This window comes from Oncorhynchus keta, chromosome 12, assembly GCF_023373465.1.
Source record: "Oncorhynchus keta strain PuntledgeMale-10-30-2019 chromosome 12, Oket_V2, whole genome shotgun sequence".
Classification (NCBI taxonomy): Eukaryota; Metazoa; Chordata; class Actinopteri; order Salmoniformes; family Salmonidae; genus Oncorhynchus; species Oncorhynchus keta.
In genome coordinates this window covers 45,643,563-45,657,558 of record NC_068432.1, presented here as the reverse complement: position 1 = coordinate 45,657,558, position 13,996 = coordinate 45,643,563, and the positions used below count along the sequence as shown (strand labels likewise).

Sequence of the window (13,996 nt, the reverse complement as noted above, 5' to 3'; positions counted from 1 at the left end):
GATAGGCAGGGCAGGATGGATATAGGTCTATAGCAGTTTGGGTCCAGGGTGTCTCCTCCTTTGAAGAGGGGGATGACTGCGGCAGCTTTCAATCCTTGGGGATCTCAGACGATATGAAAGAGAGGTTGAACAGGCTGGTGATAGGGTTGCGACAATGGCGGCAGATAGTTTCAGAAATAGCGGGTACAGATTGTCAAGCCCAGCTGATTTGTACGGGTCCAGGTTTTGCAGCTCTTTCAGAACATCTGCTATCTGGATTTGGGTAAAGGAGAACCTGGAGAGGCTTGGGTGAGGAACTACGGGGGGCGGAGCTGTTGGCCGAGGTTGGAGTAGCCAGGCGGAAGGCATGGCCAGCCGTTGAGAAGTGCTTATTGAAGTTTTCGATAATCATGGATTTATCGGTGGAGACCGTGTTTCTAGCCTCAGTGCAGTGGGCAGCTGGGAGGAGGTGCTCTTGTTCTCCATGGACTTCACAGTGTCCCAGAACTTTTTGGAGTTGGAGCTACAGGATGCAAACTTTTGCCTGAAGAAGCTGGCCTTAGCTTTCCTGACTGACTGCGTGTATTGGTTCCTGACTTCCTGAACAGTTGCATATCACGGGGCTATTCGATGCTATTGCAGTCCGCCACAGGATGTTTTTGTGCTGGTCGAGGGCAGTCAGGTCTGGGGTGAACCAAGGGCTGTATCTGTTCTTGGTTCTGCATTTTTGAACGGAGCATGCTTATCCAAAATGGTGAGGAAGTTACTTTTAAAGAATGACCAGGCATCCTCAACTGACGGGATGAGGTCAATGTCCTTCCAGGATACACGGGCCAGGTCGATTAGAAAGGCCTGCTCACAGAAGTGTTTTAGGGAGCGTTTGACAGTGATGAGGGTGGTCGTTTGACTGCGGCTCCGTGGCGGATACAGGCGATGAGGCAGTGATCGCTGAGATCCTGGTTGAAGACAGCGGAGGTATATTTGGAGGGCCAGTTGGTCAGGATGACGTCTATGAGGGTGCCCTTGTTTACAGAGTTAGGGTTGTACCTGGTGGGTTCCTTGATGATTTGCGTGAGATTGAGGGCATCTAGCTTAGATTGTAGGACTGCCGGGGTGTTAAGCATATCCCAGTTTAGGTCACCTAACAGGACAAACTCTGAAGCTAGATGGGGGCGATCAATTCACAAATGGTGTCCAGGGCACAGCTGGGAGCTGACGGGGGTCGGTAGCAGGCGGCAACAGTGAGAGACTTGTTTCTGGAGAGAGTAATTTTCAAAATTAGTAGTTCAAACTGTTTGGGTATGGACCTGGAAAGTATGACATTACTTTGCAGGCTATCTCTGCAGTAGACTGCGACTCCGCCCCTTTGGCAGTTCTATCTTGACGGAAGATGTTATAGTTGGGTATGGAAATCTCTGAATTTTTGGTGGCCTTCCTGAGCCAGGATTCAGACACGGCAAGGACATCAGGGTTAGCAGAGTGTGCTAAAGCAGTGAGTAAAACAAACTTAGGGAGGAGGCTTCTGATGTTGACATGCATAAAACCAAGACTTTTTCGATCACAGAAGTCAACAAATGAGGGTACCTGGGGACATGCAGGGCCTGGGTTTACCTCCACATCACCCGCGGAACAGAGAAGGAGTAGTATGAGGGTGCGGCTAAAGGCTATCAAAACTGGTCGCCTAGAGCGTTGGGGGCAGAGGATAAGAGGAGCAGGTTTCTGGGCATGGTAGAATATATTCAGGGCATAATGCGCAGACAGGGGTATGGTGGGGTGCGGGTACAGCGGAGGTAAGCCCAGGCACTGGGTGATGATGAGAGAGGTTGTATCTCTGGACATGCTGGTTGTAATGGGTGAGGTCACCGCATGTGTGGGGGGGTGGGACAAAGGAGGTAACAGGGGTATGCAGAGTGGATCTAGGGGCTCCATTGTGAACTAAAACAATGATAACTAACCTGAACAACAGTATACAAGGCATATTGACATTTGGGAGAGACATACAGCGAGGCATACAGTAATCACAGGTGTTGAATTGGGAAAGCTAGCTAAAAACAGTAGGCGAGGCTAATCAGCTAGCACAACAAACAGCAGGTAAAATGGCGTTGACTAGGCAACTGGGTCGACAGATAAAACAAACAAGCAGAATGGAGTACCGTGATTAATGGACAGTCCAGCGTGCGTCAGCTATGTAGCCAAGAGATCAGTGTCCAGGGGCAGCGGTGGATGGGCAGGGAAGCTGGGCTGGCGAGTGTTATCCAGGTTTAAAAAAAAAAGCTTGTCTGATGGTTAGGGTACTGTAGATCACATTGTGTAGCTTGTCTGATGGTTAGGGTACTGTAGATCACATTGTGTAGCTTGTCTGATGGTTAGGGTACTGTAGATCACATTGTGTAGCTTGTCTGATGGTTAGGGAACTGTAGATCACATTGTGTAGCTTGTCTGATGGTTAGGGTACTGTAGATCACATTGTGTAGCTTGTCTGATGGTTAGGGTACTGTAGATCACATTGTGTAGCTTGTCTGATGGTTAGGGTACTGTAGATCACATTGTGTAGCTTGTCTGATGGTTAGGGAACTGTAGATCACATTGTGTAGCTTGTCTGATGGTTAGGGTACTGTAGATCACATTGTGTTGCTTGTCTGATGGTTAGGGTACTGTAGATCACATTGTGTAGCTTGTCTGATGGTTAGGGTACTGTAGATCACATTGTGTTGCTTGTCTGATGGTTAGGGTACTGTTGATCACATTGTGTAGCTTGTCTGATGGTTAGGGTACTGTAGATCACATTGTGTAGCTTGTCTGATGGTTAGGGTACTGTAGATCACATTGTGTTGCTTGTCTGATGGTTAGGGTACTGTAGATCACATTGTGTTGCTTGTCTGATGGTTAGGGTACTGTTGATCACATTGTGTAGCTTGTCTGATGGTTAGGGTACTGTTGATCACATTGTGTAGCTTGTCTGATGGTTAGGGTACTGTAGATCACATTGTGTAGCTTGTCTGATGGTTAGGGTACTGTAGATCACATTGTGTTGCTTGTCTGATGGTTAGGGAACTGTTGATCACATTGTGTAGCTTGTCTGATGGTTAGGGTACTGTAGATCACATTGTGTAGCTTGTCTGATGGTTAGGGTACTGTAGATCACATTGTGTTGCTTGTCTGATGGTTAGGGAACTGTTGATCACATTGTGTAGCTTGTCTGATGGTTAGGGTACTGTTGATCACATTGTGTAGCTTGTCTGATGGTTAGGGTACTGTAGATCACATTGTGTAGCTTGTCTGATGGTTAGGGTACTGTAGATCACATTGTGTAGCTTGTCTGATGGTTAGGGTACTGTAGATCACATTGTGTAGCTTGTCTGATGGTTAGGGTACTGTTGATCACATTGTGTAGCTTGTCTGATGGTTAGGGTACTGTTGATCACATTGTGTAGCTTGTCTGATGGTCAGGGTACTGTTGATCACATTGTGTAGCTTGTCTGATGGTTAGGGAACTGTAGATCACATTGTGTAGCTTGTCTGATGTTTAGGGAACTGTAGATCACATTGTGTTGCTTGTCTGATGGTTAGGGTACTGTAGATCACATTGTGTAGCTTGTCTGATGGTTAGGGAACTGTAGATCACATTGTGTAGCTTGTCTGATGGTTAGGGTACTGTAGATCACATTGTGTAGCTTGTCTGATGGTTAGGGTACTGTAGATCACATTGTGTAGCTTGTCTGATGGTTAGGGTACTGTAGATCACATTGTGTAGCTTGTCTGATGGTTAGGGTACTGTAGATCACATTGTGTAGCTTGTCTGATGGTTAGGGAACTGTAGATCACATTGTGTAGCTTGTCTGATGGTTAGGGAACTGTAGATCACATTGTGTAGCTTGTCTGATGGTTAGGGTACTGTAGGTCACATTGTGTAGCTTGTCTGATGGTTAGGGTACTGTAGATCACATTGTGTTGCTTGTCTGATGGTTAGCTTGTCTGATGGTTAGGGAACTGTAGATCACATTGTGTTGCTTGTCTGATGGTTATGGGGTACTGTAGATCACATTGTGTAGCTTGTCTGATGGTTAGGGAACTGTAGATCACATTGTGTAGCTTGTCTGATGGTTAGGGTACTGTAGATCACATTGTGTAGCTTGTCTGATGGTTAGGGAACTGTAGATCACATTGTGTAGCTTGTCTGATGGTTAGGGTACTGTAGATCACATTGTGTAGCTTGTCTGATGGTTAGGGTACTGTAGATCACATTGTGTAGCTTGTCTGATGGTTAGGGAACTGTAGATCACATTGTGTAGCTTGTCTGATGGTTAGGTATAGTAAGTGATGACTGTTGCTCCCACTGTGTGATTATGCAATCAGCCTTCCAGGCAGGAATTTCAGCAGGGCATTAATTGTCACACACACACCCACACACTAATCTCGCTCACCAATATTCAGAGACACACCCATATAGTTTTATGAGACCACACACACAGAGTGTTACTGTGCCAGCTTTCCTCAGTCTCTGACCCCATGTAACCTGTGTGTGGGACAGGTGCAAGTGACGATGCAGTGAGCTGTGCGGTGATGCTGGAGGTGCTCCACTCCCTGGCCAACCTCTCCACACCTCTACGACACGGGGTGGTGTTCCTCTTCAATGGAGCTGAGGAGAATGTGCTGCAGGTGAGAGAGACCCTGTGGGACAGTAGTGAACACTGGACAGAGAGGGACACTAGTGAACACGACAGAGAGGGACACTGTGGGACAGTAGTGAACACTGGACAGAGAGACACTGTGGGACAGTAGTGAACACTGGACAGAGACACTGTGGGACAATAGTGAACACTGGACAGAGAGAGACACTGTGGGACAATAGTGAACACTGGACAGAGAGACACTGTGGGACAGTAGTGAACACTGGACAGAGAGACACTGTGGGACAGTAGTGAACACTGGACAGAGAGACACTGTGGGACAGTAGTGAACACTGGACAGAGAGAGACACTGTGGGACAATAGTGAACACTGGACAGAGAGACACTGTGGGACAGTAGTGCACACTGGACAGCGAGGGACACTAGTGAATACGACAGAGGGACACTGGGGGACACTTGACAGAGAGGGACACTAGTGAACACTGGACAGAGAGACACTGTCGGACAGTAGTGAACACTGGACAGAGAGACACTGTGGGACAGTAGTGCACACTGGACAGCGAGGGACACTAGTGAATACGACAGAGGGACACTAGTGAACACTGGACAGAGAGGGACACTGGGGGACAGTAGTGAACACTGGACAGAGAGAGAGACACTGGGGGACACTAGTGAACACTGGACAGAGAGGGACACTGGTGAACACTGGACAGAGAGGGACACTAGTGAACACTGGACAGAGAGGGACACTAGTGAATGCTGGACAGAGAGGGACACTGGGGGACACTAGTGAACATTGGACAGAGAGAGACACTAGGGAACACTGGACAGAGACAGACACTGGGGGACACTAGGGAACACTGGACAGAGAGAGACACTGGGGGACACTAGGGAACACTGGACAGAGAGAGACACTGGGGGACACTAGGGAACACTGGACAGAGAGAGACACTGGGGGACACTAGGGAACACTGGACAGAGAGAGACACTAGTGAACACTGGACAGGATGTTAGGAGGTCAACTAAGTTTACACAATCACATATCGAGTGAACATACATTTTCAGCCAGAATCATAAATGCTATTCCTCTTGTGTAAGGGTTGCTTGTTCTTGTAAAATGATATTAAATGACATAATATGGAATGTGAAATATTTTTTTATAAACCTCTTCTCCCCTGCACCCCAGGCGAGTCATGGCTTCATCACTCAGCATCCCTGGGCCAAGCAGGTTCGAGCCTTCATCAACCTGGAGGCTGCAGGGGTGGGCGGCAAAGAGGTGGTGTTTCAGACAGGTAGGTGACCACACACACACGCACGCACGCACGCACGTACGTACGTGTGGTAGGTGGAGGCAGCGGGGGTGGGGGGACAAAGAATTGGTGTTTTCTAAGTAGAAGGTGCCCCCTACACCACCGATCTAGGATCAGATTAGCCTACTCCAAAACCTAACCTTGACCAGGAGAAGAAATAAAGTAGTATCTGATCCTAGATCTGTGGGGTAGGGGTTAGGGGCATCTTCTACCTACTCTGTGTTTTAGACCAGTGATTGGACCTGGATCCAGGCCAATGGAACATATTTATTTAGGTGTCTGTGTCAGCAGCTGAACAAACCTTCCTGGCCCTCAGGGAACGGAATAGAGCTGTCGTACAGGAACACCTGCAGAATGCAAATGGCCCCCAGCAATGTCAGCTTGAGGAGAGAGAGGTGTGTTAGGAAAATCAATTCACTGGCTGCAGAAAGAAACTGGCTGCTGTTGTAAATGTAAATATCTTATGCTTGGAATTTACCCCAATTAGTAGACTGGTCGGACTAATTGGGGTAAACCATATATATATATATATATTCGCCCAACTCAGTGAACTAATCCATTGTGGAGGCCTAGACTAAAAGACAATTTATGCTTGATCTGAAAATGTGGTCGGAGGCTCCATATGGAGGGTGGGACGCAATTGCGGAGCCTCCAGAGGGCAAATCCAGCCCTGTACCGCATCACTATGCTCCTCCAAAATGTTATAACAATGTGGAGGGCTCTGTATAGCTCTGCATTGACCTGATTGGTTGACGGTAGGTGGGGGCGGTACATCCTGTAGAAAACACAAACTCACTTCCTTGACAACAGCTCTGCACTGCTCAGTGAAGCACAAGAAGTGTGAATACCCTGACTTCTGCAGATTTGGATATCATTTTGATTAACCACATGACAATGATTTTGACATATGAAGATGTTATTATAAATTAAATGAAACTGTTCCATGAAAATGTGTATATGAAAATCATAACTGGCATGCAGAACGGTAGAAATGGTAAGATAAATTGGCATTCAACATGAGAAAGGTTGCTGACTCTTCGTGTAGCCTTTTACCGGCAACTTCAGGAGAGTAGTGGCAGAATCTGTGAAAGCCAGCAGGAGGAAGATGGTCGGGTTTAAGTTGTTATCTTCCCTAGATCTCTGACTCCCTCTTGAGTAATTTGTGTGTTATTTAATCCTACAGTGAGCTTAAAGCATCAGACAAGCTTGATGCATATAGTTGATTTTATTAAAACACATAGGGTGTGTCTATATATCGAAAAATACATGTTAAAAAAGAACAGACTACTTTCGGTCTACCAAGATTTTCTTTAGTCGGGGACTGCCCTACTCCTTTAAAGCAGCCTTTCTTAAAGTATGGGTCGCGCACATAGTGGGTCGCGCACATAGTGAGTCGCGCACATAGTGAGTCGCGCACATAGTGGGTCGCGCCCATAGTGGGTCGCGGCCTGTTAATAGTGGGGCGCGAAGTGTCATAGTTCATGTATAATTATTTAATGAATTACTGGAATTGAATTGTGCAACTGCGCTCACAGTTCAATGCGATCTCTGTTTAGCAGCTGTATCTCAGCTCAGTTTGGCAGCCGCGCAAGTGGGAGGAAGATGTGTGTGCTTCGTCGTTTACCAATTATTTTTTCTGCAGTTTTATTGAAGAACACTCCGCGACCCACACGCTGCAGCTCTGTCGTTCAGCAGCAGATGATGTGCTCTCAGCCACTGACTTGTCATTCCCCTCGCCATCACTTACCGCTGTCATCAAATGGACTCAAGCTGGCCACAAGTTCTGACTGAGCTCAATCGTCATGAAACGCAAATAGAGCGATGAGTTTCTCTCTCTTGGTTTTGTACAAACTTTGAGAAATAACGAGTATCACTCGCAATGTGTTTTGTGCGGAATTAGCTGAATGGTATCAAATACATCAAACACATGGTTTCCATGGTTTCCAGGTGTTTGATGCCATTCCATTCTCTCCGTTCCAGCCATTATTATGAACCTCCCTCCCCTCAGCAGCCCCCTGTGGTTCTGTTATACATCTGTGTGATGTGATCAGTCAGTTTTTTTCCAGTTCAGAATGAAAATGATTTATTGTATTTCAACAGCTACAGTTCCAACCTTTAATGGGTTTTTAATGGGTAAAATAAACATGAATAGATATTTATATGGGTATTTCATTATTTGTTTTTGTCTATTGCATTGTTTTATGCATAACGGCAATGAAATGTACCAATATTTACGTATAGTTCCATATTTTGCTAAGCTTGGGTCCCAGGAAAATACAGAATTTCAAATTTGGGTCCAAGGCTGAAAAAGTTTAAGAACCCCCTGCTTTAAAGGATGGACTCTATGTACAAGTTTAAAGTGGTGGTTTCACATCTTTTACGAGTCCCTCCTGTCTTTGCTCTCCTTCATTGACACACACACACACACACACACATACACACACACATGCGTGCATATACACACACACACACACAGGTCCTGAGAACCCCTGGTTGGTCCAGGCCTATGTCCATGCTGCCAAACATCCCTTTGCCTCGGTGGTGGGACAGGAAGTCTTCCAGAGCGGTGTGATCCCATCTGACACGGACTTCCGCATCTACAGGGATTTTGGAAACATTCCAGGTAAGGTAAAACTTCTGCCTTCTTAGATCTCCGCTCTGCTGTCATGCCTACTGGCAGACAAGCCTACTGGCAGACAAGCCTACTGGCAGACTAGCCGACTGGCAGACTAGCCGACTGGCAGACTAGCCGACTGGCAGACTAGCCGACTGGCAGACTAGCCGACTGGCAGACTAGCCTACTGGCAGACTAGCCGACTGCCTATCCGACTTCACTTTATTTAATGGTTGTCTGAGTTCATCCTTTAGTGTGTTTCTCATTAGCCTCTAGATGAACAGTTCATTCCCATATCCCCCACCTGAGCATTGTTAATCTCACTGACCTGACCCTCTTGTCCCTCCCTGTGTGTCTCTGTAGGAATTGATTTGGCCTTCATTGAGAACGGTTTCCTCTACCACACCAAGTACGACACATCCGACAGAATACTGACCGACTCCATCCAGAGGGCAGGTAAGGTCTACGGGCCCCGTAGCGGTGCTTTCTCCGTTATGAACAGAGACTGTTGTCTGTGTGTGGGAAGAGGGCCGTTTCTCCGTCTCCAATCTGAGGCTGGTGATGAATGTGTCTGGGAGTCTGAGGAGACTTCTACCATGGTGTTTGGCTAGCTCAGCTCAGGTCCTTGTTGGTGGGGGTTAAGCATGAGGAAGTGGGCTATGCCTTCTTCCCAGGGTGAACCAAGCATGTCACTGCAGCACTACACTCTGCTGGCTCACGTGGCGATGTGCCAGATGCTGAGGTGAACAGAGCTGTGTCCTGGACGGTCACTAACGCCCGCCATCAGATTAGTCAAGCTATACCTCCCTCCATCAACTTCACTCCGTCTCTCCACATGGCAATGCTCAGCTCAGGCCAGATGGGCAATCTACATCTCTCATAACCTTCTCTTCTCTTCTTCTCTCCTCTCCTTCTCTTTGTGCTCCCTTGCTCGACTCAGCTCAGGCCGCCAGACAGACAGATCTGCTGTAGGTTAGTTTACAAATGACTCCAAACAACCGGTCAGACTGACTTTAGTACAGACAGACAATCTCTTTCTATTCCTCAGAGCCCACTTCAGACGAGCACTCTGACCCATTACAGTGTGTTTTACCCTCAGTCTGCTCCCTCTTTCCCTCTCTCCCTCCCTCCTTCCCTCCTTCCCTCTTTCCCTCTCTCCCTCCCTCCTTCTCTCCCTCCCTCCTTCTCTCCCTCCCTCCTTCTCTCCCTCCCTCCTTCCCTCTCCATATCTCATTTATCAATGACAGTGCTACTGTACTGTAGGCTGTAGCTCACAACCTAGTCCTCAACACAGCTAGGAAGGCCCTCTGCTCCCTACTCTCTCTCCCCATTCCATCCATGAATGAAAACGACTGCTCAAACAAGCACTTAACTCCCTGGTAGTGTAAACACAATCTGCTGTCGGCTATAGCACACCTCACATTGCTCAACCTCTACCAACGGTCACTCTCCTCTAACCTTCACGCCAAGGTAGCTTAAACACCCCCACTGTCTGTAGCACATACTGCTCAACCAAGCACTCTACTCTAACCTCTAACTACCAAGTAGAATAAACACCACATACTGCTCAACCAAGCACTCTACTCTAACCTCTAACTACCAAGTAGAATAAACACCACATACTGCTCAACCAAGCACTCTACTCTAACCTCTAACTACCAAGTAGAATAAACACCACATACTGCTAAACCAAGCACTCTACTCTAACCTCTAACTACCAAGTAGAATAAACACAACATACTGCTCAACAAAGCACTCTACTCTAACCTCTATCTACCAAGTAGAATAAACACCACATACTGCTCAACCAAGCACTCTACTCTAACCTCTAACTACCAAGTAGAATAAACACCACATACTGCTCAACCAAGCACTCTACTCTAACCTCTAACTACCAGGTAGCATAAACTTATCCACACATAAACAGTAGTGGGGGAAATAAAGTATCTAAAATAGAAGCAGCCCATCAAGACAGTCATGAGATATTACTAGCCTGAGGAGCTATTTTGAACAACATAGCAGTCTAACCTTGTATGGTGGAGAAAGAACAGACGAGGAAGGTGAGAGAGTATATCTTAAAGCAGGGTTCCCTAACTGGCAGGATTTATTTGGTTCCCCAAGTTTTCTGAGCAATTATTTTATTGTTGGACATAAGACTGTAAAAACACAGGCAAATGAACTCCAAGTTATTTTAATTTTGGAAATGTCTCCCAAAGTATTCCCACGCATAAGAGATACTGTATATGTGATTGTTTACAAATGTAAGCATAATTCTCCTAACCTGCTGCGTTAATTCTACTAACCTGCTACGTTAAAATTCTCTTAACTTGCTGCGAGAAAGCAGTTCGGTATTGAAGTGGCGTGAAAAGCGTATTTTCCCCATATCTTAGAAGGTATTGGTCTGTCCACTACCACCATGATAAATGGACCAGGATCTGTTTTACAAGTAATTCATCTTTATCCTGGTCCAAAACTAGATTCATGTTCTCACTTCTGGTTGTAATCTGGTTCAAAACTACTATAGATGCATGCTGTTTGTTCTGGTTGTAATCTGATCCAAAACTAAATGCATGCTCTCACTTCTGGTTGTAATCTGATCCAAAACTAAATGCATGCTCTCACTTCTGGTTGTAATCTGATCCAAAACTAAATGCATGCTCTCACTTCTGGTTGTAATCTGGTCCAAAACTACTATAGATACATTCTGTTAGTTCTGGTTGTAATCTGGTCCAAAACTACTATAGATACAGTGGGGCAAAATGTAGTCAGCCACCAATTGTGCAAGTTCTCCCACTTAAAAAGATGATAGAGCCCTTCATCATAGGTACACTTAAACTATGACAGACAAAATGAGGGGAAAAAAATCCAGAAAATCACATTGTAGGATTTTTAATGAATTAATTTGCAAATTACGGTGGAAAATGTACATAATTCGAAAATAAGAATGCTGAGTTGCATCCAAAGAACACCATACCTACTGTGAAGCATGGGGGTGGAAACATCATGCTTTGGGGCTGTTTTTCTGCAAAGGGACCGGGACGACTGATCCGTGTAAAGGAAAGAATGAATGGAGCCATGTATCGTGAGATTTTGAGTGAAAACCTCCTTCCATCAGCAAGGGCATTGAAGATGAAATGTGGCTGGGTCTTTCAGCATGACAATGATCCCAAACACACTGCCCGGGCAACGAAGGAGTGGCTTCGTAAGAAGCATTTCAAGGTCCTGGAGTGGCCTAGCCAGTCTCCAGATCTCAACCCCATAGAACATCTTTGGAGGGATTTGAAAGTCTGTGTTGCCCAGCAACAGCCCCAAAACATCACTGCTCTCGAGGAGATCTGCATGGAGGAATGGGCCAAAATACCAGCAACAGTGTGTGAAAACCTTTTAACCTCTGTCATTGCCAACAAAGGGTATATAACAAAATATTGAGATATAAACTTTTGTTATTGACCAAATACTTATTTTCCACCATAATTTGCAAATTAATTAATTAAAAATCCTACAGTGTGATTTTCTGGATTTTTTTTCTTCTCATTTTGTCTGTCATAGTTGAAGTGTACCTATGATGATAATTACAGGCTTCTCTCATCCTTTTAAGTGGGAGAACTTGCACAATTGGTCGCTGACTAAATACTTTTTTGCCCCACTGTACATGCTCTTAGTTTTGGTTGTAATCTGGTCCAAAACTACTATAGATACATGCTGTTAGTTCTGGTTGTAATCTGATCCAAAACTAGATGCATGCTCTCACATCTGGTTGTAATCTGGTCCAAAACTACTATAGATACATGCTGTTAGTTCTGGTTGTAATCTGGTCCAAAACTACTATAGATACATGCTGTTAGTTCTGGTTGTTATCTGGTCTAAAACTACTATAGATGCATGCTGTTAGTTCTGGTTGTTATCTGGTCCAAAACTTCTACAGATACATGCTGTTAGTTCTGGTTGTAATCTGATCTAAAACTACTATAGATACAGTTGAAGTCAGAAGTTTACGTACACTTAGATTGGAGTCATTAAAACTCGTTTTTCAACCACTCCACACATTTCTTGTTAACAATCTATAGTTTTGACAAGTCGGTTAGGACATCTACTTTGTGCATGACAAGTCATTTTTCCAACAATTGTTTACAGACAGATTATTTCACTTATAATTCACTGTATCACAATTCCAGTGGTCAAAGTTTACATACACTAATTTGACTGTGCTTGGAAAATTCCAGAAAATGTCATGGCTTTAGAAGCTTCTGATAGGCTAATTGACATAATTTGAGTCAATTGGAGGTGACCTACCTTCAAACTCAGTTCCTTGACGTCTTGGGAAAATCAAAAAGAAATCAGCCAAGACCTCAGGAAAAAATTGTTGACCCCCCACAAGTCTGGTTCATCCTTGGGAGCAATTTCCAAACGCCTGAAGTTACCACGTTCATCTGCATAAACACAAGTATAAACACCATGGGACCACGCAGCCGTCATACCGCTCAGGAAGTGAACGCGTTCTGTCTCCTAGAGATGAATGTACTTTAGTGCAAATCAATCCCAGAACAAGAGCAAAGGACCTTGTGAAGATGCTGGAGGAAACAGGTACAAAATTATATATGTCCACAGTAAAACAAGTCCTATATCGACATAACCTGAAAGGCAGCTCAGCAATGAAAAAGCCACTTCTCCAAAACCGCCATAAAAAAGCCAGACTACGGTTTGCAACTGCACATGGGGACGAAGATCGTACTTTTGGGAGAAATGTCCTCTGGTCTGATGAAACAAAAATAGAACTGTTTGGCCATAATGACCATCGTTATGTTTGGAGGAAAAAGGGGGAGGCTTGCAAGCCGCAGAACACCATCCCATCTGTGAAGCACGACGACAATGGCAGCATCATGTTGTGGGGGTGCTTTGCTGCAGGAGAGACTGGTGCACTTCACAAAATAGATGGCATCATGAGGATGGAAAATGATGTGGTTATATTGAAGCAACATCTCAAGACATCAGTCAGAAGTTAAAAATGGTCGCAAATGGGTCTTCCAAATGGACAATGACCCCAAGCATACTTCCAAAGTTATGGCAAAATGGCTTAAGGACAACAAAGTCGAGGTATTGGAGTGGCCATCACAAAGCCCTGACCTCAATCCTATAGAAAATGTGTGGGCAGAACTGAAAAAGTGTTTGCGAGCAAGGAGGTCTACAAACCTGACTCAGTTACACCAGCTCTGTCAGGACGAATGGGCCAAAATTCAATTTATTGTGGGAAGCTTGTGGAAGGCTACCCAAAACGTTTGACCCAAGTTAAACAATTTAAAGGCAATGCTACCAAATACTAATTGAGAGTGTGTAAACTTCTGACCCACTGGGAATGTGATGAAAAAAATAAAAGCTGAAATAAATAATTCTCTATTATTCTGACATTTCACATTCTTAAAATATAATGGTGATACTAACTGACCTAAGACAGGGAATTTTTAC

The 13,996-nt window shown here is 45.1% G+C and overlaps 1 protein-coding gene across 1 annotated transcript in view; it reads left to right on the top strand.

The window, feature by feature from the left end:
• Nucleotides 1–13,996, top strand: part of LOC118391560 (endoplasmic reticulum metallopeptidase 1-like) — a 55,602-nt gene that overhangs the window by 11,641 nt on the left and 29,965 nt on the right. The window contains exons 3-6 of the mRNA XM_035783058.2: nucleotides 4,511–4,638; nucleotides 5,796–5,901; nucleotides 8,396–8,542; nucleotides 8,897–8,989. Coding sequence (XP_035638951.1) covers nucleotides 4,511–4,638; nucleotides 5,796–5,901; nucleotides 8,396–8,542; nucleotides 8,897–8,989 — 474 coding nt within the window. The remainder of the gene's footprint in view (nucleotides 1–4,510; nucleotides 4,639–5,795; nucleotides 5,902–8,395; nucleotides 8,543–8,896; nucleotides 8,990–13,996) is intronic.